The 22,974-nt window shown below is 37.5% G+C and overlaps 1 protein-coding gene across 7 annotated transcripts in view; it reads left to right on the plus strand.

The window, feature by feature from the left end:
• Positions 1–22,974, plus strand: part of ATP8A1 (ATPase phospholipid transporting 8A1) — a 205,900-nt gene that overhangs the window by 75,627 nt on the left and 107,299 nt on the right. For 5 of the 7 annotated variants that reach the window (XM_070397382.1, XM_070397375.1, XM_070397348.1 and 2 more), the window contains 5 exons: positions 2,938–2,982; positions 11,531–11,603; positions 14,335–14,440; positions 16,412–16,494; positions 21,784–21,833. In XM_070397382.1, the coding sequence (XP_070253483.1) occupies positions 2,938–2,982; positions 11,531–11,603; positions 14,335–14,440; positions 16,412–16,494; positions 21,784–21,833 (357 nt within the window). The remainder of the gene's footprint in view (positions 1–2,937; positions 2,983–11,530; positions 11,604–14,334; positions 14,441–16,411; positions 16,495–21,783; positions 21,834–22,974) is intronic. The other 2 variants (XM_070397357.1, XM_070397366.1) reach the window with 1 other exon arrangement.

A 22,974-nucleotide genomic window follows, 5' to 3' on the forward strand; every position in this document is an offset into this window, starting at 1 on the left:
ATATAAACAGAAATATGTTTCTTTTTCCGGTGTTGTATCATGCTTTGAAGAACACCTAAAGCCTTGTTGAGTGAGGCCAGTTGTTAAACTGCTTCCAATAATCATGTATTGGTTGTGTATGTGCTTTTAGGATCCTTAACCCTGACTGAGTTTTTATTAACATCCTCTCCTCCAAACAGCCTGATGGACAGACAGTAGGAACGTCAGCATTGTAGAGAGTTGTTAATACCTGAAGGCTTTGGAGAAACCGTTACTTAAGTCCACCAAATGCCACAGGAAAAAGTAATTACTGCCAGCCACCTCTCTGTGGGAATGCCTTGGGTTACGGGAGTCCAGACAGGGAAATAACATGCTTCCACGACCCTACTTGCCCCGCAGCATGTGTAACACTTATTTAACATGGGGAACTGTTAGCTGGGTGCACTTCCAGCTCCCACAGAAGGAAGCATGGTGTTTATCCCTCCAGGACGTGGCAGAATAAAGGAAGATAACATACTTGCACATACTAACAAATGCTTTGGGGCTACAGTTTCAGAGCTGGTGCCTTTTCAGCATTTTTAAGCAGTGAGGTCAAGCCTCAGCTTACCCCAGGTAGAGTCAAAGGTCAGTTCTCTTGCTTTTATCTGGCTCAAGGGCAAGATAATATAATCTTTATATAATCTCTTGATAATATAATCTTTACCTAGTTTTGCATAGTCCATTGGTTTGTTAGAAGATAATATTTAACACTTCAAACAATGCTTCAAAATTTACTCTTGATTTTTTCTCATTTCACGTGAACTTTGCCCCAAATTGGATTCATGATGGTCAATGAATTAAAAATATTTGTACAATGAAAAATAAAAATTTTGCCCCCATCTGGATTAAAACCAACAAATTTGTCTTCCCATTCACGTGACTATAGGTGAAAGCTGGGTAAACACCATGAATTTCTTTATTTGCCTTCTTCAGTGAATGCTAATCTCCTTCTAGGGATGAGGCACTGTTAGAGAATGAGATTATACGGATCAGCCCCCTAGAGTTGATAGTCTAATTGGGGTTAATGGCTGTTGTTTAAGTAATCATACAGACCAACAGAACACAGTACAAAGGTCTATGGAAGTCTGCGATTGGGGATTGATCTAATCAGGGAGGTCAGGGACTGCTCCCTGAGAAAGTGATACTTGATTTGAGATCTAAGACTGAGTCTGATTAAAGTGAAGAACTTACCAGGCAGATGTAACAGCACTGACCAGACGTGCAAACAAAGGCAAAGAAGTAATCAGGCTGCACAGACACAACAGCACTGCCGGAGCAGTGATCACAGGAGACTCGTGCAGACAGGATCAGTAGCAGTGAGTGGGTGGCCTGCTGCTCATCACACTGCATAGTGCTCAGCATCTGCCAGGGCAGGGCAGTGGGTAGGGGGAGCAGGGGAACCCTGAGCCTTGAGTGCTGTGGTGTTTAAGCTGCCTAACTTGAGAAGCAAGACAGGTGTGTGAGATCAGGGGCTGCTGTGCCACACTGGTGCAACTTGACAGAACCTTGGCACAGCGTTGTTGCTTGGGTAGCACACCCCCTGCCCCTGCCTCATACAGTCTGGAGTCCAAGCGTTGAAGTTGGTCAGAAGTGATTGCCTTAAGCTCTTCAGTAGGCCAGTGCCTTTTCTGGGAGTCCTGCCCACCCAGACTGGATTGACGAGTGAGTAGGAGGGACTGCCTCCGTGTGGTTGCAGTGGGTACTGCACGGAGGCAGCTCAGCCCTGTGGAGGTGGAAGAGGTGCCCTGGAATGACAGGCCCATGTCATGGCCCGTTTGGTGAAGGGTAAGAGAGTGAGGCGGCGGTCACTTAGGGAGTGAGAGGATCCCAGTGAAGTAAATTGTACATTTGTCAAAAGTAACAATGGGTTTACATTGGTACTGAACTCTGCATTTTTAAAAAGTCTACCTATACCTAATACATTTGACTTAAAGGAAAAATATTGAATGAACATAGATAACAAAAGAAATGGGAGATAAAATCTGCTCTAGTCGCTAAGAGAGTAAATCTTAAATGTTTTTGCCACAAAAAGGAGATGATAATCATATGATGGGGGTGTTAGCTAAGGCTATGGTGGTAATCGTTTTTGCAGTATATAAATGTATCAAATAAACGCATTGTACATCTTAACCTTACACAGTTATATGTCAGTTATATCTCAGTAAAACTGGGGGGAAATGAACAATAGAAAAGAAATTTTATAAATACATGCATTCATAAGAGAAAATCTGCTCTGTGATGTTATGGGCCACCTTTGACAGAATGTATGACTGGCTGGTTAAATTAAAAGCTATTCATCCATCACATGTTCCTAGTGCTCACCTGAGCTAATGGATGAAATTAAGTATTGATGAATGTGCTTCCTGTTTGAGAGCATAAATGGTTTAATAACTGAATTATGATATAAGTGGAATTTTTGAAAAATCAGTTAATCTTAAAATGTGGTTCCATTTAATTTACATAAATGTAATTAATTTTATTTTACCTGCTTAAAGAACCATCACCTCCCGAAAGTCAGATTTACTTCTAAAATATATGTGGTAAATTTTACCAGTGTGATTGTCTGTTCCTAGGTATTAGCATGTCTGTTTCATTAAAACACTTGATTCCAATTATACAGTATGTGATTGATTTCCATTGGCTTTGTAGTTAAACCGCTAAGTTTAAATATCTCCTACTGAATCCTGGATTCTGGGCATAAAATCAGTAAAGCTCATGTTGAAGAGGCAAGGTAGCTATCCAGTTGTAGAATAACTTTGTAAACCTGCTTCTTTACCATAAATGATCATTCTACTGACTATACTAACTGCCATTCTTTCAGAATCAGCTAAAAATTCATTTTCTTAACTTTCTGAAGATCCGCCAGCCTTTCTGTGACTATTCCTCATCTCTTTCTGTCCCTCTTCTTGCTTTCTGAAGCCATGTCCCTGAGCCTGAGGATTATGGCAGCTCTCCTGATGAATGGTAAGCTACGTGGACCTTTCTGTCTCACTGATTCCTTTAAAAGGCTTGCATTTTGTTGTTTTGTTAGACACGTTTCACTACTTTTGAAAAAAAAAAAAAAGCATTCCTGATCAGGTATGGTGACATGCTGTAAAGTAGGTAGTTGTTGAAATTCATGAAATATCCTTGATTTCCTACTGAATAACCTTTAGTCACTTTATAGGCATTTTGTTTAAAGCTTAGGTTCGTCGAAGTTTTACATTGTGTATCGGCAATAAAGTCTGTAATAACCCAGAACTTCCTAAGATTTCAGTTACAGCTCCAAAAACTTTGTTTTTTAGCTCAGCATTGCCACCTTCTGCCACTATGCACAGACTCTGCTGAGCTACAGAAAGATGTTACTGAAACATACCCAACCAGCGAAGTTTCTTTTACATTTCTTTTCATTCCTTTATTAAATCTGTTTGGGGACTAGAAAATGGACTTTTTAAAAATCAGATGTCTGGAATAAATGATGAAAGACTATGCTACCAAGGATTACAGTTAAATGGGATGTAATTAATTTTACAATTATTAAAGATGGCATTTTACAGGTTTAATTTCAATATTTTGGGTGGGTTTTGTTTTTTTTTTTTACTTTAAAAATCCCTCCTCCAAAAACAATAGTAAAATTAAAAATAAAATAAAATCCCTCCTTCATGAATTTATATTTTTATTTAGAGTTGTATAAGTTGATATGTTGATATTTTTATAAATCATCATGATTTGGTGGCAAATGAAATTTTAAGAAACAGGTTCCTTTAATGCTGGTAATTGTGGAAAATATCGAGGCTTTATAAGTGGTTACATTTTTATTTTCAGGTTGTGCATGTTTCTTATGATTAAACCACATTTCCAATATGTATGGAAGTCCAAAAGCATCATTTGATATTTTTCAACTTGGATTTTATTTCAGTACATTAGAGATTTGGTCACGATCTGCAGTAAAGCTCATGAGACCTAAGGGTTAATGACAGAGGCAGCTGTTTGGTTCATGTGATAATTGATGAGTCATCTCATTTCAGCTCATTGCTTGGAATGTCATGCATTTGAACACCTACACACAACTGAATAATTTTTAGTATTTTTAAAAATATGCCAGAGCATCTTGCTGTTAGTGGATAATTCAAGTTTAATGGTGTAGATATTCCCTTTTACTTAATATTTTGATAATATAGCTAAAATGTTGAGTATATTTTTTATTTGTTGCTTTTCTATAACATAAAATACATAAAATAATTCTGTTAGGCCCTGGCATATCATACCAATATGCCAAGGTTACAGGTTCAGTCTCCCATCAGGGCACATACAAGAAGCAACCAATAAATATCTAAATAAGTAGAACAACAAATTGATCTTCCTCTTTTCTCTCTCTCTTCTTCCCTCCCTTTCTCTCTCAAATCAATAAATAAAAATTTTAAAAATCATTCTATTAATTTACTTTTATTGTTAATCCTCAGCCAAGGATATTTTTGCTATAGCTTTTCAGAGAAGGGAGGCAGGGACGGGGGAGAGAGAGAGAGAGAGAGAGAGAGAGACATCGATGTGAAAGAGACACATGAATTTGTTGCCTCCCGGAAGTGCCCCTACCACCAAGACCAACGGGGAGGGAGCAAACCTGCAACCCAGGCAGGAAGAGATATCATGAAACTTGTCCAAGGGCACCAGTAAGATCAGGGAATTGAACCTGAGACCCTTTGGTGTTCAGACCAATGCTCTAACCACTGAGAACACCGGCCAGGGCCATTCTATTCATTTTAAACATTGTTCACTAATATAGAATTAGGGCACATTTCTCTAAGATAACTCATTTATTCATAAAAGAAGGAATTTGCCTTTACCATATTTTTATTAAGATTGAATGGTGATGTTAAAGATTGTTGTTTGTTTACTCATGTCATTTGAAATATCCTATTTTTGATAGAAGTTATGTCATAACTTTTATCACTGTTGGAAAGAGAGAATGTTATTTTATCTAGTTTGAAAGGTTCTTTTTGTAGAACATCCTTTTGGAAAATTTGATACTTGATATTCTAAGCTAGGTAGCTCCAAATAAAAATGCCAGCTTTTTCATAAACTGTACATTTCCACTTGCAGTTACATATAAATTTATATATTCATAATATTTTTAAAATAAACACTTAGGGATGACTTTTGCTACTTTTATAATAAAACTAGAAGCCTGATGCACGGAATTCATGCAACAGTAAGTTTTCTTTCCCCTGGCTGCTGGCACTGGCTTCCTCTGGCACCCGGAACGTGGGTTTCCCACCAGCCACCGGCAGGCACCTGGGACCCGGGCTTCCTTCGCAGCCCCAGCTTCATCCAGAAGGTCATCCGGAAGGATGTCTGGTCTAATTAGCATATTTTGCTTTTATTATTATAGATAAGCTTTATTTCAAATATATGCTTGGGTTTCCCATCTATCAAAGATGATGTAGGCCTGCAAAGATGAAGGAACAGATACTTTATGAGCTTATGTTGTGTCTCAGTCCTATGCTGGGTAGGGTCAAGGATGAAGACTCTGAATTCTGACCACCCAAGTTCACATCCTGACCCTATCGATGCCCTTGCACAAGTTGCACAATATATCTTCCTGCCTGTCCTCATCTGGTAGAATGTGGACTTTATCGGGAGGTTGTAAGGATTAAGTGAGTTCTGCTTTTAAGGGGCGTAGAAATGTCTTTGGACATGGTGAGCTCACAGAGAATGTTAGCTCTGGTGCCTGTCATTTAACCTCCTGACATATTTGAGGAGCTGTGATTGACATGACTCTTCTAAAGTTGGTGAAATTGAGGCAAAGAAGCCCCAAAGTATACAACCAGCAAACGTGGGAGCCTGGTTACAGAGTGGGTGCTGCTCACATTACATCCTATAGAGCAGTGGTTCTCAACCTTCCTAATGCCGAGACCCTTTAATACAGTTCCTCATGTTGTGGTGACCCCCAATTTCATTGTTACAAATTGAACATAATTAAAGCATAGTGATTAATCACAAAAACAATATGTAATTATACATGTGTTTTCCGATGGTCTTAGGTGACCCCTGTGAAAGGGTCGTTCAACCCCCAAAGGGGTCGCGACCCACAAGTTGAGAACCACTGCTGTAGACTGTAAACAACTTTGGAAGAGAACTGTTTCTAGAGCATAAGAGGTCTTTGCTGTTGGTCATGTTATTTTTTGTTCATTTCTTGTTTTGTTAAGGTAGGAAGAACAGGTGGAATGAAACTGACTGCAGAAAAGTTAGTGTGGGGGCGACAGTTTTGCACATTCATAAAGCTGGCATTCCCCCAACCTCACCCGATTGGTTTCATGTTGCCGGTGACACCAATATCAAAAGTGTGATCCTGGTTGAATCCTGCGCTCCAGGCACCTGACCACGTCTTTATATGGCTGGTCTGCAGGGGAAAGCTAGAGTGTGATGACTGCATAAATCCAGAATCTGAAAGTTCATTCCTATCTGTCAGCAGCTTCACTTTTCAATGTGAAGCTCATTGAATTCCATGGATAAAACCTGTGGTCTGTATGCATTTTACTGCCCTCCTGTATTTACCACAAAAATGTCAAGTTAAAAAAAACACACATAATATTTAACACTTAAGCGTGTGTAGATTATTTTCCATTTAGTTGAATTTAAAGGCAAACCTAGAATGTAGTAACCCTTTCATTAAAGAGAATTGGATGATGGCTGAAGCTCTGCTTGCTTAAATATATTAATATAAATAGTTTAGAGAGAGAAAATCATTGCCTAACCACTAGCCACTTACTTCTAAATTAATGTGGTTTTGTTATTATTGCCACCTACCATAAGCTATCATATAACCTTACAGATTAATTCTTTCTATAAAAAATCTACCATTGGAGGAAAAAATAATCTGCTTATTCTCAACATTCATGTAACCCTAAGATATGGCTATTGTCAAAGCTATATATTTCCATACCCATTTTTTTCTGGTGCTTTTTGTGGAAAAATTCAAGCGTAGGAAAAAAGTACTCATCTACTCACCAATAATAAGCACTCACTACCAATTTCAATTAATCTATATCTTTCTCTCACTATTATTTTGAAGTAAATTTCAGATAACATATTTATTTTTTCTTAACTATTTAATATAGCACCATATTATTCTTTCTGGTAATTTTTAACTTAATGCCAGTGAGGGTAATTCTCCAGAAAAGTTACCTTAAAGCTTAGTCATTTCACTGTGATTTTTGGTATTATCATAATATCATGGGGTACTGTCTGGTCTCCTTTATTTCCTCATTTCATTCTGTATATAATTATGTCTGGGATGAGTGGTATTGCTTTATTCTGCGAGGCTCACTGAAACATTCTCCCGGGTGTGACTTCATCATAATGAGATATAATGCAACCAAGTTAGTGTTAGCCCTCAATTTGACAGGTAATTTATTTATTCCAGTGAGGCAGCTGTTTCAGAGGATGTCTTGGAGCTCCTCTTTTGTCACTGCTTTGGGAAATACTACGAGTCACGTGGAAAAGTAGGCCTCATTACTTTGGTTAAAACCAGTGGCCAACAAAAATATTATTGGATTCAATTGCTTGCTTATAGTCTTGAACTTTACTGGACCTGACTCTGAATAACAAATTTATTTCTAAAAATTAAGACTTCTTTTAAGGATTTTTGATTTGGAACCAATAGCACCATTCAAAAGCAGGAAGTACACATCCATTTAAAAAAATGCTTTACAATCACACTGCCTTTTGTCTTCCTGTGTGTGCATGTGTGTAATATGTGCAGGTGTATAATGTACACATTTAGTTTACATGTGGGCTGTGTATATATTTCAGGTGGCTGTCATAGATTTTGTTCTTGGTTTTTTTTTATTTAAATTTGATTTATGTTTTAAGTTCATCATGTTTTAACATGTTACAAATTCTAAGGGTGTGAAAAGGGAGAGGTTTTCCTCCCTTCCCTGTCTTGGAGCTCTCCATTTCCCCTCCTGAAGGTGCCAATGGAACCAATTTACCTGTATTCTTCCAGATCTATAAAAGCATGTATTTTTTCTCATATTTTGATAGAGAGTGAGGCATACTGCATAGTTTTATACCAGCTTTTCTTTTGACTGTGCATCCTTGAGATTTTTCCATATTCCATGAATAGCTACCCATTTTTTGTATAGTATTCTATTATGTGGATGTACCAAGTTTTTTAAAGCAACATCCCTGATGGAACTTGGGTTATTTCTAATCCTTTGCTATTAAAAATGTGCTGCAAAAAAGGTGAATACATGCAACATTTTGCTCCAGGAAGATTATTAGTATAAATTCCCAGAACTGGAATGACCAGATCAAAGGGTACATGCATTTTAAATGTTGATAGAAATTGCCCAGTTGCCTTGTTGAAGTTGAACCAATTTCTATTCTCACCGATGAGACATGATTTAACTTTTTCCATAGTCACAATGGCACAGGGTTGTCAAACTTTTATTTCTGTCAAATTTAAATTTCATTTCTCTCATTATATTTAAAGGCTGAACTTAAAATATACTTGAAGCCAATTATATTTTCTTCTGTATGAACTGTGTGTGTATCCTTTGCTTATTGTTCCATTGTATTATTGATCTTTTTCTTATTGATTTCTGAGTTCTTTCAATTTTATGAAAATTAGCCTTCCATACGTGAGTTGGAAAGAATTTTTCCCAGTTTGTTGTTTTTGGCTTTGTACTTTGCAGTAGTTTTTGCTCTGCAGAAATGTTTTAGCTTTATGCAGTCAGATTTATCTGTTTTGTTTTCTGAATTTAGGCATTTTCTACTTTTTTTAAAAAAATTATTCCATTCTTTGGTACTTTTAAAAAAATATATTTTATTGATTTTTTACAGAGAGGAAGGGAGAGGGATAGAGAGTCAGAAACATTGATGAGAGAGAAACATCGATCAGCTGCCTCCTGCACACCCTCTACTGGGGATGTGCCTGTAACCAAGGTACATGCCCTTGACCGGAATCGGACCTGGGACCCTTGAGTCCGCAGACCGACGCTCTATCCACTGAGCCAAACCGGTTAGGGCATCTTTGGTACTTTTATTAGATTGTTCATCCATCTGAAGTTTATTTTAGTTCAAGGTGAAAAGTGTAGGTCCAACTCTTTTTTTTCCTGATGACTTTCTTGTCAACATGAATTTTAAAAAATGTCATGATCCATACTGTTATATATGAAAATAGCTAATACCAATTAAGCCATATGCCTTCTGAGTTTTCTGTTAACTTTTATTGCTCTGAGGACTCTTCATTTTTGTATGAACAGGAAATAATTATTTACAAGATATCATAGCTTTTAAATCAGGCTGCAAGAAGCTACCAATTATGTGATGTTGTGGGCTACCTGCTCATGTTGTCTTACCTTAGAGTTCCACTCCCTCTCTCATCGCTTCTTGCAAAACACCATTATTCCTTTGCCTCCTGGTGAGAAAAGTGCCACTTGAAAATTTCTATGGAAAAATTTAACAAAACGTTGATATTGACTTGCATTTTTATTTGTGAACAGTTTGCAAATTCACATAGTTTTGTCAACTTACTGTTTAAAGTATTACTTGTATTTATAATGCAGTTGGTTATTATTTTGAAGTGACATGCACTTCTTAGTTTTATCTGTTTACGTTTACTAAAAGTGAATGTTGTGTAAGATTTTGGAGAGCGGTGGTGAATTACCCACCCAGGCCATGTGATTAGCAGATGAGTTGTTTATGTTTTTATGGTCTTGGAAAGGAAGCCACTTTCTGAAAGAGTTCTTATGGAGCATTATCCATGATGAAGCCTTCATTGGTGAATTGAAGATGTGATGTGTCCATGTGAATATTTCAATTGCATATCTGGTGTTATTTGTTGTAAATGCATTTGAAAGTTATATCAATTATGGTGGCTGTGATTTGTAAGATGAAAGAATTACTAGTGAGATTAACCATTTAACTGCCACGCGTCCAAAACAGAAACCATCCCCACACGCTGTAGACGCTCATGGCGTACAAAGGGTTAACAAGACAAATCTTCAGATTTACAAAGGCTTTCAGTCTGGAATTCTTTGAAAACAAAGTAGACCTCCATATGCAAGAGATGTTACTGTGAATGTTCCTTGACAATTCAGTTTATCTAACAAGTAGGAAAGTATAACTAGGAACAATTAATGAATTGTTTAATAATAGGAAGATTTTATGGAACCCCAAGTAATAAACTGTTTTTAAGAAATGATAGTATTTGGAGTAGAAATGTGTGTTATATTTTTCTGTCTCCCTGATAATAAGTCATTTAAAAGTTCTTGGATTTTTCTCTCCATCTTTAAAGCTAGAGGAGGAGGAATAATAATAATTATAATAATGTATTGATTCTGCTTTCCAGGGATGTTTTGAGAATTCTAACCTACTACATGTTAATAAAGTTGTATTATAATTTTGAGAATTAATAGGCCAAATGCTACATATAAATATAGATGTATTTTATTATAAATGTTCTAACATCCTCCTTTGGTTTTGGGAAAAATAGGTTTCATTGGGGATATTGTGTATGTTCAATTATTTAAATTCTTTTTTTTTCCAGTGATTTTTCCTTTTAAACTGCTGGTTTTAAAATTATGAAACTCTTGCTCCTTGACACATTGACATAGATAATGCTCTTTGAAACCTATAAAGATTGTGATTTAAAACTTTCTGGTTTACAGTCATTTGATATTGAACATATTTTTTTCCTCAGTGAACTAATTCTGAAATTTTCTTCAGTATACACAAGCTTAGATTTATATATTTTCACTGAACATTGCAAAGTATACCCTTTAGGTTTGACATTCCCAACTAAATGATCCTTGTTCTTTTGAATTTCCACAGTTTTATATTAAATTTTATTGCCAAGATTAATAATAGCTAGATTACAGAGGCCATTCCGACTTCGTTTGTTTCTTCTGACGTGCATAATGTGTTTGCTGACCTGAAGGTAGTCAAGCACAAAAGAATCCCATACACCTTTGTGATTTTTCTCCTCAATATACAGAACACATGTGATATGTATGTAAGCATGTCATATTTGTTAGTGATGATGAAATATGTAGTTTATTCATATTTTTATATTGCATATGATAATCATGTAGTATTAATTACTACAAATAAATATTTCTCATAGGCTATGGTAAAAGTATTCATCAGTATTGTTTTTAATAATAACTTTATCTCAGAATTCTTAAAACTTGAAAAAAATTATAGAAGTAGAAGAAATTCAATTCCTGGTATTTTAGCAGTTTGTTACATTTTTAAATTTTTAAAACTTCATTGGCTACAATATAATTTCACTCCAGGAAAATGAACTATAAAATTCTATTTTCATTATGCTACAAAAGTCTGTCATATTTCACAATGCTTGAATATGTTTTCTGATTTATTCATGAACTTTGTGATGCCGTATTCATTAATGCTCTCTAAATTATATTTATTAGGGGTTCGCAGACATAGTGATTTATTTAAAAAGTTACAAATAGTTCAGTGAGCTGCTATCATTAAACCAGGTTTGCTCCTTCTTTTCTCCCTGTAGGCAGAGCTCACAGTTTGGAGACGAAAAAACATTTAATGATTCATCATTGCTGGAAAATCTCCAAAATGATCATGTAAGTGACATAAAATCATTATATTTTAATGAGTGAGTGAAAACTAATGAACGTTTTCCTGAATTATCTTCCCTGTTTATGTGTTAAGTTTTGTGATTATTTTTAATAAATTTCGAAATCTGTTGCTAATTTTTTTAACTTGGCCAACATGGTTATTAGATATTTAGTTTTACTATTATCATTATCAGTATTCTATCTTGTAACAATGTCTTATGTTAAATAATATTAGAACCCTCTTTGTTTGAAAGAACTCACTATTAACAATTTCAAAATATCTGTAGAAATGAATTACCTGCTCAAAATGATAGGCCAGTGCCAAATATATACATTAAGAACTATGGACATCTTTATCAAGTCATGGACACTAAAATTTCATCAGATTAGGTGGTAGGGTTTCCTGGAGTTTAAACCCCAGAACTTTTTCTCACAGTTGCTTCAATATGTGCACATGTTCCCTCTGACGAACGGGTGAACCTACCACCCGTGCCTCTGGATGGAGCTCTTGTAATGTGTTTGTATGGCTATTTTTATATCCTTTTTTCTTAAGAGAGCCTGCAACAGAATATTACTTCAGGATCCACAAAACCTAGACCTAGACCTCCTCTTCCCTCGTGTGCCCTCAAGTTCAGTAACTTACACCACCACCTGGCTTAATTTTCTTTCTAGGAATGTTAGGGTTGCTTTTGATACTTCCTTGTCCCTCCATCTCCAGTCAATGGAGTCACCGAGTCCTTGTCAATTCTGACTTCTAGAATATGTCTCAAATGTTGTCTTTATTCTCTCGTTCACTCCCTGAGGCCAGACTTCCAGCATCCCCTGTGTGAATTACTGGAACGCCTCCTAACTATTCTCCTTGGTTTCCTTTTCACCTCTTCCAATTTCTGTTGCACAAGACAGCTGCTGTGATGCAAGTGGAAATCAGTCCCACCACATCCCTGTTCAAAACCATTGTCTGGTTTCCCTTTTAACGACAGTTACATGATCGGGGCCTGCCTGTCCCAACATCATTCGGAGCTGCTCGTCCCTTCCTTTTCCCCAGGCCACGCTAGTTTGCCTTTATGTTCTCGAACACACTTCATTATTTCCTTCTTTAGGGTCTTTTCAGTCATATTAGGTTCCTGTTTGATGGAAAACTCTCTGCTCAGTTTCTCATGAAGCTACAACCTCACCGGCTTAAATACTGCATTATCTTCAGAACAACCACAAACTTACCCCAGTCGCATTACGTGTGTTTGCACGTTCTCTTCTTTGTAGCCTTTTTCACTCTATAAATAGGTTTTACATGTATGTTTATCTGTGTTCTGTTTTCCCCACAAGTCGAAGCTTCACGTGGCAGGGACCATGTGTCTTCTGTCTATTGTCACTTGAACACAGTTTTTTCAAATAATACTTGATTTAGTTTTTCAATTACTTCACTTCCTTTTTGTTTTCTATTTTTTTAAATATGTTTTTATTGATTTTAGAGAGGAAAGGTGAGGGTGAGAGATAGAAACATCAATGAGAGAAAAACATCAATGGCTGCTTCCTGCACCCCTCTACTGGGGACCCAGCCCACAACCAGAGTATGTGCCCTGACCAGGAATCAAACCAGTGACCTCCTGGTGCATGGGTCTATGATCAACCACTGAGAAACACTGGCTGGGCTGTTTTCTTTTATTCTTTGTCCAACAGCATAGAGAAATATTTTCTTTTATTAATTTGAATGACATTTTTCTTCATCAAGAGGCAGCCAGGCAGATGTTTGACATGAGATGTGGCTTCTTTTCTCCTATAAACGAAGCTCCGTGCAGAAAGGGTTCGCTTTCGTGTCTTCCTTGGGTCACACGAGTCCATTGTACATAGGATCTGCTCAGTCATTTCTTTATTTGGAAAAAGCTGTCAGTTAAGGTTGCCAGTTTTGGAGAGAGGGAGGACAAGGAATTACAGAGGAGTCCCCTGCCATCATCACCCAAACCTAAAATAGTGAACCACAGTAAGATGAGAGACCTAAAATTTAAATCTGGTCAGGGCCCGGCCAGTGTGGCTCGGTGGTTGAGCACTGACCTGTGAACCAAGAGGTCTCTGGTTCAATTCCCGGTCAGGGCACATGCCTGGGTTGTGGACTCAATCCCCAGTGTGGGGCGTGCAGGAGGCAGCTGATCGATGATGTTTCTCTCTCATCAATGTTTCTATCTCTCTCTCCCTCTCCCTTCCTCTCTCTGTAAAAAAATAAAAAAATAAAAAATAAAGGAAGGAAGGAAGGAAGGAAGGAAGGAAGGAAGGAAGGAAGGAAGGAAGGAAGGAAGAAAGAAAGAAAGAAAGAAAGAAAGAAAGAAAGAAAGAAAGAAAGAAAGAAAGAAAGAAAGAAAGGGAGGAAGAAAGGGAGGAAGAAAGAAAGAAAAATTAAATCTGGTCAGGAGTTAAAACCAGATCAAGAACATTTTAGACTTTCTCTTCTGTCTTCTAAGCCCAGTATTTGACCATACCCACTTTTTTCACTGTACTCTTTCTATTTGACAACACAGAGTTGTCTTGTATAAATGTTTAAAAATGAATGAGAGAGTACAAGAATGAATGATTTTAGTTAAAAATATTTTTTCTTCATATTAATGTTGTCTTCTTAGTTAGCTATAACCTCATACCTTCGATATTTAATAGCTACACTCTTAATAGATGGGCATGAAGGAATATTGCTGTCATGAGTGTCAGAATGTTTAAGTGAGAAGGTCTAATGTAGCTTTATTTCTTACAGCCAACTGCACCTGTAATCTGTGAATTTCTCACCATGATGGCAGTCTGTCACACAGCAGTTCCAGAGCGAGAAGGCGACAAGCTTATTTATCAAGCAGCATCTCCAGGTACAAATGACGCAATTGTGATGTATTTTTTTTCCAGTGGAAAATTATTCTGAAATTTGAGATTGTCAAGAAAAAAATCAATTTAATTTGAAAAATTAAAATAACCAACTTATGTTTTTTAGATAAAAAAAATCATTTACTAATTAGACAAACCTTGGTTCTTGGAATTAAATATATCTATATGTTTATAAAACTTTGTTTATATAATTTTGGTAGATGACATAACATATAGAAATTTGAATAACAAAATTCAAATAAGCGAAAGTATTTTTTTATATGCACATAGTAATTCTCCATTCTTTTCAAAAAAACTTAGTCAAAAACTGTTTTTGCACATAAGCAGACAGAAAAGGAAGATCTGTTTGCCTAAATAGTCTGCATTTTAGAACACCAGTTTTGCTTCCCTCTTTGGGGAATGATAATCGATAATAAATTATTGTGTATTTATTTGGATGAGGATGATTTTTTAAAAAATATATTTTATTGATTTTTTACAGAGAGGAAGGGAGAGAGATAGAGAGTTAAAAATATCGATGAGAGAGAAACATCGATCAGCTGCCTCCTGCACACCTCCTACTGGGGATGTGCCCGCAACCCAGGTACATGTCCTTGACCAGAATCGAACCTGGGACCTTTCAGTCCGCAGGCTGACGCTCTATCCACTGAGCCAAACCGGTTTCGGCTGGATGAGGATGATTTACACATTTGAAGGGATTCCATAAAATAATGTATTAGCACAGTTAATTCTTGAGCTTAATTTTAGACCTATTTTCAATGTAAATTTGAGTAAATAGTCAATTCAGTTATTATAAGGTTTTAGGAAAGAAGGAACACACTTTGGGGAACTTTGTTAAAAGTATTTTAAACTGTATTCTAAACCAGTAGCTATAACCTAGTAGAGTGTACCCAATTCCTTCTAAGTATAAGAAATGTTACATCTCACATTGTTGGGATAGAAACTACGTGAACATTCTCTTACCCACACCCTACCCTCAGCAACAAGAAGTTTTAAGGTAGCATGGTGATGACAATAACTAATATATGAAAAAATCAAGCATCCATTCATTAATATCCATTTAAATCAAATTTTCAATTAGTAGCATTAGTTTTTCTACAATCAATGTTTTAGGAGGAAAAACTTAAAATGTAAGAAGGCAGTTTTGTGTCATTCATTTTGAGAAAGGTTTTTCTAGAAAATATGCTAGACCAAGAGGTACATGTACATTTTCATTCTTGTTTACAAATAAGACTGAGTCTTGCCGAAACTGGTTTGGCTCAGTGGATAGAGCGTCGGCCTGCGGACTGAGGGGTCCCAGGTTCAATTCCAGTCAAGGGCATGTACCTGGGTTGCGGGCACATCCCCAGTGGGAGGTGTGCAGGAGGCAGCTGATCGATGTTTCTCTCTCATCGATGTTTCTAACTCTCTATCTTTCTCCCTTCCTCGCTGTAAAAAATCAATAAAATATATTTTAAAAAATGAAAAATAAAATAAATAAATAAAGACTGAGTCTTAATGTCCAAAAACAGGACTCTGGGTTTATACTTATCTCAGATTATTATATTCATTCCTTTGGCATTGTTATATAATGTTAAAGTAAATAGATTGCATAACAGGAGCCAGAATAAGAAGAATTTTAATGCTTTAAAAATTAAACAGCACCCAGCCGAGGTGGCTCGGTGGTTGAGCGTCAACTTATGAACCAGGAGGTCACGGTTCGATTCCTGGTCAGGGCACATGCCCATGTTGTGGACTCAGTCCCCAGTGTGGGGCATGCAGGAGGCAGCCAATCAATGATTCTCATCATTGATGTTTCTATCTCTCTCCAGCTCTCTCTTCCTCTCTGAAATCAATTCAATATATATTATTTTAAAAATTAAACAGCAAATTATATTACAGTGATGTATTTCTCTTGCATTGGGAATAATTTTTATATCACCATGTATTTGCTTTCTCCTATTTTCCCAAAACAGATGAGGGAGCCTTGGTCAGAGCAGCCAAGCAATTGAATTTTATTTTCACTGGAAGAACACCTGACTCAGTGATTATAAATTCAGTAAGTTATTTATTTTTAAGTCTTTTTTTCATCAAAGTAAACCATGTATAACTTTAAAGATAAAATAATACCAAAAGGCTTGTTTTAAAATAGAGGTTCTCTACTCTAGAGGCAACCACCTTCTATTACTTTATCTCTTTCTTCAGGCATTTATACATCTCATATTTTCAAAGAGTATATGTGATTAATGATACCTGTGATTAATATAATTTCTTCAATATTATACGTGTCTATTGACTTTCTGTTTTATTATGTTAAATGAGGATTTAGCTCTTCTGACTCACCATATCTTTCCAATATTACTATATTTGTATTACAATTTTTGGTTAAAGAAGTAATCAGACCCAGTTTATTAAATGGCCAAAAGACTTAAACATTTCTCAAAAGAAGATGTATCAGTGGCCCATGAAAAAACATTGTTAGTCATTAGGGACTACCACCAAAGAGTAGCATACAGGGTATACATGTTAATCACAAAAAGATAAGATAAGGCTTGGCCTTGATCAGTAGCAAATTAAAATTACAATGAGATACCACTGCATATCACCAAAAGGGCTAAAATAAAAACCATTGCACCAAATGTTAATGAGAATATAGAGGAAGTGGAGGACCCAGATATTGTTAGTAGACTCACAATATGATGCAATCCCTTTAGAAAACCTTTTAGAGTTTTCTAATAGTACAAGTAAACTTGCACCTAACCCAGAGCTTGTTCTCATAGTTACCCAGGAAAAATGAAAGCTGTGTCCACAAAACAATGTCTAATGGAATGTTCTTAGCAGCTTTATTCATGGTAGCCAAAAACTGGAAACAGACCAAATGTTCATCAGTAGGACAATGGGTAAACGGAGTATGATATGCTAATACAATAGGATATCTAAACAATAAAAAGGAATGAATTAACGATTCATCAATAGCCTGGATAAATCTCATAATCATTACGTTGAGAAAAAATCTGGCACAAAGGAGTGCATACTCTTTAGTTTCATTTATATGCAGCTCAAAATCAGGCAAAAGTGATTTGTGGTGATAGAATTCAGACCAGTGGTTGCCTCGGAGTCAGGGAGATTGGAAAAGGGCACAAAGGAATTTATGGGGTGATGAGAATATTCAGTATCTTGTTTGAGGGGGTGATTACACCAAGTATGCCTTTGTCAAACTATATGAATTTCATTGAACTATACATTTAAGGAATATGTATGTTATTGTGTATAAATTACATCATTATAACTCATCAGTTAGTGTTTATATTATTACGCCTGTAGCGATATTCACAGCTGACCATTGCTATATTCAATATTTTCTTGTTTTGTTTCCTGACCTAAAATTGTTTCCCGAAAATATGTTTCCTTTTATTTCCTAAAGCTAAATGTCTACATTTTTTAATTGCTTATTTTCGTTTCTACCTATTGCTGATTGTCTCTATACCTTCTTAGCACACCGTTATCAGATAACCTGTTCATTAGCTAATCCATTCTTGAGACATCCTCCTTGAAGTCCTCCATTCTCCTTGGTCTGGGCCAGTTTAGTTCTAAGGCTGCTTCTATAGCATTTTATATTCCTTTAGATTTTTCTCCTGTTTAGGACTTTTCCTATATCTCAAGTCTTCTTTCTCAGGGAACTCCCTTGTTTTGATGGGGCACATGATCTGTGAGTTTCATCAGGTTAAAAAGTTGTCACGGAAGGAGAGGACACAGTCCTGATAGCCCTCAGCAAGCCCAGCTCCTGCCTTGCAGGGCTCTCAGATGCCCTGGCTGACAGTTCACAGTCTTACAGTTGTCACCCTGGGGTCACTGTCCTATATTCCCTTTACTTACCTTTAGTCTGTGCTGGATCTCCTATTTCCTAAAGCCCATTCTCCCTTGTTCTTGGTTTACTCTTTAGTTTTTGTGGACACATTCTTTAGTGGCTTCTTAAGAAACGATACAAGGGGAATTATTTGCTTTTTTAATCCTTTCAAGTCTAAACATTTTTTATCCTACCATTGTGCCTAATAGTTGATAATCTGCCTGAAAATAGAATTTCAGGATGGAAATCATTTTCCTTAAGAATTTTGATTGCTTCACTGTCTTCTGGCTTCTAGCACACCTAGTTGAGAAATCAGAACCCATCGTGATTCCACATATTTTGTGACTTGCCCTGCCCCTGCCCCCTCTCTGAAGATTGTAGGATCTTCTTTGTCCTAAGAGTTCTGAAATTGTACAATCCTATGCCTTAGTGGGAACATTTTAACCCATTTTACTGAGCACTGAACCTTTTTCCATTTGTAAATTGATAGGCCATTCCTCAGTTCTGGAAAATTTTCTTGAATGTGATTCCATTTTCCTTCCTTCTTTTTGCTCTGCTCTCTCTTTAGAATTCTTGAACTAATCTTTTAACTTCTTTTCAGGCCTTTGCCTTTTTGTTCTACTTCTTGGAAGTTTCTCTCAACTTTGTCTTCTTGCCCTTCCATTGATTTTTTTTTTCATTTTCCCTATCATGTTTTTGATTTCCAAAAACTTTTCTTGCCCTGTCAATATTTCTTTTTTAATAGTATGCTGTTTTTGTTTCATGCATGTCATACTTATGTTATTTCTCTGAGAGGAATAATGATAGTTCTTTGAATTTTTTATTTTAAAAGAAATTCACAAAAAGAATAGACATAAAAAAATAAATTTACATGCATAAAAATTTAATTAAACAATAGTTTTCACCAAAGTGTAAATGCTTAAACTGTCACTGCAGTTGTTTTTGGCTGTGATAATTGTTTTGGGGAAAACTTCACCAATAACTAAACATTGACTTTCAAATGTTCTTTTCTAAAATTTCTCATTTTCTACTTAGGAGAAATGACCAACATTTAATTACAGCATCCCTTATATATGGCATATGGTAGACTATACCAGCTCTTTGACCAGAACTGTAATATGTAGAACAGTAAGGCCAATCTCCTCTTATACCACCAAAGAGTAGCATACAGGGTATACATGTTAATCACAAAAAGATAAGAATTGTTATAAGCAAGCTTACTGTTTCAAACATTGTCTTCATGGGCTCATTAAAAAGCATATACTGGCCATAGCTGGTTTGGCTCAGTTGATAGAGCCTCCATCCACGCACTGAAGATCCCAGGTTCAACTCTGGTCAAGGGCACATACCTTGGTGGCAGGTTTGGCCTTGATCAGGGGCATGTGGGAGGCAACTAATCGATGTGTCTCTCTCACATCGATGTTTCTCTCTGTCTCTCACCATCCCTTCCACTCTCTCTAAAAAGAAATCAATAAAGAAATGTTCTCGGGTGAAGATTAATAATAATAATAATAATAATAATAATAATCTATAGATATAAAAGCCTAAGCAACCATTACGACGAATGACCAGTCGTTATGACATGCACTGACCACCAGGGGCCAGATGCAGGAGCTGCCCCCAGCCTGCAGGCCCCAATCGTCAATGGAGCCTGCTGGCCAACCTCTGGTCCCTCCCCCCAGCCAACAGGCCCCCATCAGCCCACCACCCACTTGCCGCAGTGGCGGTTGGCCCCTCCCCCCAGCTGGCAGGCCCCAGGCTGGGATGGGGAACCTGATTGGCCCTGATTGCCGGCCAGGCCTAGGGATCCCACTCGTGCATGAATTTCGTGCACCAAGCCTCTAGTAATAATAATAATAATATGAAGAAGAAGAAGAAGCATATACTGCCTAAGGCAGCAATATTTTCAAGAATATAAAGGACTGCAACAAGTTTCATGCCATCAGGAAGCCACTGCAGTATAATTCCGATGACCGAACAGAACGTGCCACCTATGAAGCATATGTCAAGCCACTTCCATCTGGTATTGAAACCAAGTGACCAGGCATCAGGACCTGCTCACATCTCCCCATCCCCCCCCCCAGCCCATGCCCATCAGGAAACCCAGAACCTGGCTCTCCATGGGTCGACATCCAGTGTTGTGTTTGAACTCTCTTTCTTCCAAATTGCCTTTGCCTGTGTGTGTTGGGTATCTTTGTTCTGTGTTAACAGCTTTCTGTAGACATCTATGAATCTTTGGGATCCTCATGGTTAAGAATGAGGAACGTGAAAGCTGATGTGGCAGTTCTGAGCATGAGAGTATTTGTCCACAATGAGCCTCCTGGTACGGTGGTCTCGTAGGGTTATTTCGGGAATTGTGATAGCTGTACCTCTAGGACTTCTCTTGGTTTGTTGGATTCTCCAGAGTCACCTTCCTATTTCTGCCTGGAAAGATCTGGCTGCACAGTGTAGGGAGCTGAGTGAGTCAGGGCATTAAGGCCCAGCATCCAGCATCAGGATGGCAGTGCCGTATCTTCAGCTGTGCCCGTCCACTTCTAGACGAAAGGTCCTCTTTCACCCCAGTCTCCTGCCAGTGCAGGAAGGGCCAGTGTTTGGGCTTCTTTTCACGTAGCTCCTACCCAGTCCTCCCTATTTTAGGCCCCTCCTTTTATCTCATAGTCCGAGAGCTGTCTGGCGTTTCACTTCCATAGACTTTGAAGGATGATGTGATACAAATCAGGTTGGTTCCCAGCTTTTCAGTGGCTACTGTGGCATTTGACCTTCCTGTTTCTGCTAAGTAAGATACCACTCATTAAGCTCTTTTCAAATTTTTGGTGCTATTGTCTTTTTTTTTTTTCCTGCCATTAGAAGTGTTTTTCTCTTTAAGTGTTTACTGTCTTTTCAGTGGGGCTTTGGGAAGGATGGAAATTAAGTGTGAATGTTCAGGCTAGAGTATCATCCCAATATGCCAAGGTTGCAGGTTCAATCCATGGTCAGGGCACATACAAGAACCAACCAATGAATACATAAATAAGTGGGACAACAACTTAATGTTTCTCTCTCTCTCTCTCTCTCTCTCTCTCTCTCTCTTAAAATCTATCAATAAGTAAAAAATGGCCGAAACCGGTTTGGCTCAGTGGATAGAGCGTCGGCCTGCGGACTGAAGGGTCCCGGGTTCGATTCCGGTCAAGGGCATGTACCTGGGTTGCGGGCACATCCCCAGTAGGAGATGTGCAGGAGGCAGCTGATCGATGTTTCTCTCTCATCGATGTTTCTAACTCTCTATCTCTCTCCCTTCCTCTCTGTAAAAAATCAATAAAATATATTAAAAAAAAAATGGCAATGTTCAATCTTCCATCTTAACCTGAAAGTTAGTAAGTTCAATAAAAGATGATATATTTCAAAAGGGACGATTTGTTGGTGTTGACATTTTTTACATTAAAATTTCACGACTAAGGTTTATTCACAAGAAGGCAAAGAAACTTCCAAATTTATGTAATCATAAATTCCTTTTCTTTATAGCTGGGGCAAGAAGAAAGATATGAATTGCTCAATGTCCTGGAGTTCACCAGGTAAAAACATCTGCTCTATGATTTGTGTGCATAAGATAAATGTCTATCTATTGTTATTTTTCCCTTTTTAAATAAGTAAGAAAGTGTGCTTTATTTTCTTTAACTGAACTTAATTTAGACAAAATATTACATTAAAATCTTTGGTACAGTGTTTAATTTTCATAGCTGGAGATAAATCAGAAACAGCTTCCTTCAGAATGTTGCAAGATAGGATGCCTGAAGATAGGGTAAAACTATTTTTCAGCGTGACCGTCTGCATCACAGCCGTGGGGTATAGGACCAGGAGTCTTGCGGCTAATGATCTGGAAACAGTGTTGTACTTAGACGGACCAAGATGGATGTGGAGTGAAGATGAATCAGAGTTAAGATCCCACCACTCTCATTATGTGCTCATTATACCTAACCATCGCTGGGATTCCGGAAAACATAGCCATGTCTCTGTTAGGTATCAAACCAGTCACTATCTAAAGGGAAAGAGCAGAAAGCAATGAGATTATTCTACTCACTTCATTTCTTAACGTCAAATAATGAAGGCCTTCTGTTATAATCAGTGATATATCTGGGTTGTAGGCTTTTTATTCCCACATGCCTATTTCGTCTCCCAGCTGACCTACATTCTTGGGGCAAATAGTCTTCAGCTACAGACAGAAGGGCCTTTAAAGGTTTCACTTTGCCATTCACAGGGCAAAGTGGCTGTTTTTCCTATGCTCCCTTGTATTATATCCATAAAATATTTATAAATAGCCTATCCATTAGCATGTGGACATGTTTGTTTGTTAGCATACACGTATAAGCCCTGTGCTAAGTGGTTCGTGCCACGAAGGAAAAGAAAGCAAGGCTGGGAGGTTAGGCTTTTGCAGGGTGCTTAAGGGTGATGGGGGTAGGCGTAAGGGCGTAAGGGCGAAAGGGAAAAAGGTGAATAAGGCGGTATTAAAACAGGCTCCTTGAGAAACATTGGTGGTTTAAATTAGGCTGATAGTAGTGAAAATAAAGTGAAATTGATAGAACCCAGGTACCTTGAGGGATGTCAGGGGGACTTGGGGGTGGATTGGGTGTGGAAGGGGAAAGGAGGGAGGAATTAGAGTCTCAGGCATGAATAGCTGGGTAGACAGAGGTACTGTTTACACAGGTAGCAGGTACA

The sequence above is a fragment of the Myotis yumanensis genome, unplaced genomic scaffold (assembly GCF_028538775.1).
Source record: "Myotis yumanensis isolate MYYU_CA2020_CCGP unplaced genomic scaffold, mMyoYum1.0.hap1 SCAF_1, whole genome shotgun sequence".
Classification (NCBI taxonomy): Eukaryota; Metazoa; Chordata; class Mammalia; order Chiroptera; family Vespertilionidae; genus Myotis; species Myotis yumanensis.